General features: G+C 40.9%; 1 protein-coding gene across 1 annotated transcript in view; it reads right to left on the bottom strand.

Moving 5' to 3' along the window:
* Positions 1-81: 81 nt before the first annotated feature.
* LOC116328006 (COP1-interactive protein 1-like) overlaps positions 82-5,548 on the bottom strand; it is a 33,493-nt gene continuing 28,026 nt past the window's right edge. The window contains exons 19-23 of the mRNA XM_039603369.1: positions 1,255-1,338; positions 1,115-1,177; positions 998-1,045; positions 793-921; positions 82-642 (exon numbers count right to left, since the gene is read on the bottom strand). Coding sequence (XP_039459303.1) covers positions 362-642; positions 793-921; positions 998-1,045; positions 1,115-1,177; positions 1,255-1,338 — 605 coding nt within the window. The 3' untranslated portion in view covers positions 82-361. The remainder of the gene's footprint in view (positions 643-792; positions 922-997; positions 1,046-1,114; positions 1,178-1,254; positions 1,339-5,548) is intronic.

Below are 5,548 nucleotides of genomic sequence, written 5' to 3'. Positions count from 1 at the left end.
TGTGATCTCCGACTTTACTGCAGGACAAACAAGAATCAGCAGATCTGTTAAAACTTTATTGATCAATACATGAGAACGCTATTTCACTGACTGCTACATTCAGGGCGGGGCTAAAGTCACTGCTCCTCCTGAGACTTGCATGAAATGATCACTGGAGCACAAACAGCTGCAGTTCCTCAGGTGACCAGCGAGGCAGCAGTGAGACTCGTGTTAAACATGTTTACAAGATCATTTCCTCCGCTTTACATTATATTAAAGAGTAAAGTTCGCGTTATTAAGGGTGTGGCCTCTTTCATCCCACTTCCTGTTCGCTCTGCTGTACAAAGGTTGGATAATCTGGGTGTATCCCGGGACGTCACCATCACAGGTGGAACAGCAGGAAGCCAGAGAACACGCTGAAGTTTCGGGAGTCGTCATAGAGGCGGTAGCTGGCCGGCAGGCCGAGGTGCACCCGGTTGCCCTCCTCCAGCTCCAGACACACGGCGTTGCTCGTGGAGGCGTAGCCGCCGTGGTCGTTCAGGTCGAGGCTGAAGACGATCGGCTGGTCGTTCTTGTACAGGTACAGGCCCATGTAGCCTTTCACGTAATCTGCAGCCGTGAAGCTGAAGACGTACAGTCCTCTGACAGGAGCCGTGAAAACACCTGAGGACCAGCACAGGTGTTAGTTAGACAAGCACCTCAGGGAGGAGCTCCACCCCCTCCACCTTTGACAATATTAATATAATTCTGCAGTCAAACATATTTGTTACTTGGAGCTGAATATTTCAGCATCCTGTGGGCGGCACGCTCTACCTGCTGTCTGGTTGTAGGCTTCGCCGACGTTGGTGATGATTTTGGAGAAGATCAGAGTTGTTTCTTCATCAAACGGTCCCACTGACCCCGAATCGGTCAGACCGGCTGAAAACGCCACCCTCAGCTCACCTGGAAGAGACAGATGTGATGTTTAACCCACAGCTGGCTCGGTGAGGACGTTTAAAGTTTTGCACGCGTGGCTGACCTCCTTCCTCGGACGAGGCCCTCAGCTGGTTCAGCCTGACCTGCAGCTCTGAGAGAAAGGGTTCAGATGTGATTCAAGTTAATCGGACACAGAAAGCTTCGCGAGGTTGTTCGTTACCATCAGCGCGTCTCTGTGCCGCCATCAGTCGGTCCGAAACAGACTCCAGCTCAGCGGCTCGCACTGAAAACAGAGCGTCACACGGTGAACTCGGATAAACGCCATCAGACCTGACAGTCCGGCGACGTAACAGAGGTCACCTGTGTTTTGTGTCATCAGCTCGTCCAACCGCCGCTCGGTGACGTTCAGTCTGAGCATCGTGGCCGACAGCTCGATGTCACGGCCTGAAAACAGTTTTTATTTTAACCCTCATAATGTCCTCCCGATTTCCATACAGCTGTTGTCCTCAGGGGTCAAAAATGTCCCCACTTCATTTGAGTGTTTTTTAAAGTATAAAGTATAAATTGTCAATCAATTCAGTGTTACATCTTAGTTTTACTTAAGACCAACACATTAACACAAAATTTACCCAACATTACACATTTTAGGGCCACCAGACCTTGTTTACAAAAAATACACCCTGTTTTTTAAGCGGAAATAAAACAAGAAAATAAAATATTTAATTGTTTAGATAATTTTGACTATCTGACTAACTACAGAGTGCTCTATGTTGAACTTTAGTGAAAAATTTGTTTTTGAACCATTTAATATTTTTAAATGGCAGCACATAATCACACCTGTGGTCCTCAGGGGTCAAAAATGTCCCCACTTCATTTGACTGTTTTTAAAATATAAATTATAAATTGTCAATCAATTCAGTGTTACACCTTAGTTTTACTTAAGACCAACACATTAACACAAAATTTACCCAACATTTTACATTTTAGGGCCACCAGACCTTGTTTACATAAAGTACACTGTGTTTTGAGCAAAAATAAAATGAGACAATGTAATATTTAATTTTTAGATAATTTTGACTATCTGACTAACTACAGAGTGCTGTATGTTGAACTTTAGTGAGAAAGTTTTTTTGAAGTGTTTATAATTTTTAAATGGCAGCACATAATCACACCTGTGGTCCTCAGGGGTCAAAAATGTCCCCACTTCATTTGAGTGTTTTTAAAGTATAAATTATAAATTGTCAATCAATTCAGTGTTACACCTTAGTTTTACTTAAGACCAACACATTAACACAAAATTTACCCAACATTACACATTTAAGGGCCACCAGACCTTGTTTACATAAAGTACACTGTGTTTTTGAGCGAAAATAAAATCAGACAATGAAATATTTAATTGTTTAGATAATTTTGACTATCTGACTAACTAAAGAATGCTGTATGTTGAACTTTAGTGAAAAATTTTTTTGAACCATTTACATTTTTTTAATGGCAGCACATAATCACACCTGTGGTCCTCAGGGGTCAAAAATGTCCCCACTTCATTTGACTGTTTTTAAAATATAAAGTATACTTTGTCAATCAATTCAATGTTACGTCTTAGTTTTACTTAAGACCAACACATTAACACAAAATTTACCCAACATTTTACATTTTAGGGCCATCAGACCTTGTTTACATAAAATACACTGTGTTTTCGAGTGGAAACAAAACAAGAAAATAAAATATTTAAAAGTTCAGATAATTTTGACTATCTGACTAACTACAGAGTGCTCTATGTTGAACTTTAGTGAAAAAGTTTTTTGAACCATTTATAATTTTTAAATGGCAGCACATAATCACACCTGTGGTCCTCAGGGGTCAAAAATGTCCCCATCTGGTTTGATTGATACTTAATTACTATGAAGTGGATTTTTCCCCACTTTTAATTAAAACTTAATTCAAACATTCTGACACTTTTTTTATTCCATTTCAAATTTAAGTCTGTTAAAAACCTCATAAAATGAATTTTTCTTTGTTTTCGGGTAAAAATAAATCAAATCATCAGTTATTGTGATTATCGTTTCACAACCAGAGTCAGTTGCTTTAGCAGATGATCACAGACGGTATATGTCAAAGTTAATTTAGAAAGCTGTTTTTAAACTACAAGTTTTTACTGGCAGCAAATAATCACATCTGTTGTCCTCTGCGCTCAAAAATGACCCTGTTTGCTTTGACTGTTTATAAAGCCATAAGTATAAAATATCATCCATCTCTGTGTTTCAAGGTTTTATTCAACTTTATTCCAACTCATTACCTGACAGTTTTCTATATTTTGGCATGGTAGGACACCAGGGCATGGGTCTGAGTGAAGGCAAACTTTCATGTCCATATTTGACACAAGTGCAGGAGGAAGCTCAGGTTTATTCCTCTGCACTGGTCCCATCATGGACAGCTTTCTTTCTGCAGTTGCAGGCAAGGGTCATATACAGTAAACAAGTTGTTACAGATGATTGTTTTCTTTTGAAACCTGCAATGTTAGGGACAACTCGCGTGTCCTGACTGCAGGCCAGACGTTTGCCATCAGTACACTAGCATGTTCCATGTACAGCTGGACCTGGCATGACATACTGCCATGTTTTTATCTCATAGGTTTACTTGGGATGTTCTGTTGGAATGGACAGAGTCCTCTGAACGGGACTTTGTGCTCATACAGTCACATCAGTATCAGGATCTTACATCACAGCAGGAGAAACACCCACTTGTTCCATACACCTCAAATGGGAGCGTTTTTGTGTCATGAACGACAGGGCTCGCAAAATCGCTAGCCCAACGTCAGCGGAGCTAGTGATATCTCCAGTCGGGCGATCATATAGCCCGACGGGCGGGCCCTGCACGATGATCATCTATTGTGTCTTTATCAAGAAATTATATCCTTTTTGCGCTTCTATGATTAATCTTGTGTCACCTTTAAAACTGCTCTACCAGACTCAGGATGCCATAAACTGTCCGTGGCGACTCCACCGCATGTAGAATCAACATACCCACATAAGACTACAGCTGCATTCGATCCATTTTTTCCCCTCTTGTTGTCCCTCCTTGTTCGTCATAGAGTTAGCTGTAGAGCAGCTCATCTGCTAATTGGATGGTTGTTGGTTCAGTCTCTGTGTGCTCTAGTCTGGAGTTCTTACCAAGGTGTCCTTGGGCAAGTTACTGAACCCCAACTTGGTCTCTGATGCATCCATTGGCATGTGAACGTTAAAAGCAGAATACAAGCAGAACACTGTGTATAATGCGTTCAGTGCTCGAGTAGAAAAGCCAATGAAGGAGTATGGGACCTGGCATATGTGCTTGGACTGTGATAGATTATCTTTCTCTGTGGCACATGAGAGAGTCATGCATCGTCTGTCATTGGGATGTTAGAAGACCAGATCAATGTTTCCTCACATTACTGCAAATATTCCTCCGTCTCAGCTGACTCCTCTTTCCTGCTTGATTCTTTGTCTTCATCATAATTGAAATGGATGATGTGTAGTCCTCTGACACATCTTCTATTCCAGTTTCACATTCTGAAAACTCAAGAAACTTCAAGAAGCCCAGTCACTTTCTTTCCAAGTTCCTCAGACTACAATGCCCTGGATGCCCAAGAACCTACTTGAACATAGTTCAGATTCTTCATCACTTTTCTTCACTTCATAGCCTTCTTCCACTTCTGCAGGTGGGTGATGTGCTTTTTCAGAGAAAGGGTAGCATGTGCTCTAAATATTGACAATATTTTCTATATCTTCTAACCCTGGATCTTCCTGAACATTGATTCTTCCTCCTCATTATACTAGAGGACAATATGTGCTTTGTCCTACTGGTCATTGCTTTGCACAACATGGTAAAAAAAAAAGTATGCTCATCAAAGTATGCAAATCTCTAGTGCAATGGAGGCTTGTGAGCATACTTTCTGTGTATGTATTATTGTAGGGTCGACCTTACAATACGAAGCACTTTGATGCGACTGTTGTTTTGATTTGGCGCAGTATAAATAACATTTTATTGAATATAGAGCACCTGCCTCCTCATTGTGCTGCCTGTTGTTGTTGTTGTTGTGGTTGTTATGACCAGTGCTTGACCCCAAACATCAGTGATCCAAGATCAAAGATGTTTGATAGCAGTATGTTGTGAAAATATGGCCTTTTGCAACACTTTGTACTTTGGGGTCATTTTTGTCCACGAGGACAACAGGTGTTATAAAATCGAATAAAAACCCCATAAATAAATCAAATTACTTAAAACTTATTCCAATCATGCATAGTATAGTAATGAATAACTTCTGTTATTTTCAGACCATTTGATGAATAAAAAACATATTTTTGATAGCAAAAGATTTCTGTAGAGGACAAAAATGACCCGTGGACAACACAAGGGTTAATCACTTGCAGAAAAAAACGAGACCCCCGACCTTCATCTTAAACAAAGATAGCGGAGGGCATTGAGATTGCTCTCAATTTTGACAGCCCTAAAAGATGAATATCAGTCTGTACGTGCTCCAGATAGCTTTTATCAAATTCTTACTTGCTTTTGCGCACGCGCAGGACTGGAACGTAAGCGTTTTCGGTCGTTTTAATGTGGACGCACAACTCTGTGAAAACGACTGAAAACGCTAGTGTGGACGCAGAGCGTTTTC

The sequence above is a fragment of the Oreochromis aureus genome, linkage group 19, assembly GCF_013358895.1.
Source record: "Oreochromis aureus strain Israel breed Guangdong linkage group 19, ZZ_aureus, whole genome shotgun sequence".
NCBI classification, from domain to species: Eukaryota; Metazoa; Chordata; class Actinopteri; order Cichliformes; family Cichlidae; genus Oreochromis; species Oreochromis aureus.
Note: the sequence above shows the minus strand (reverse complement) of the source record. Positions and strands in the feature narration are given on the sequence as shown.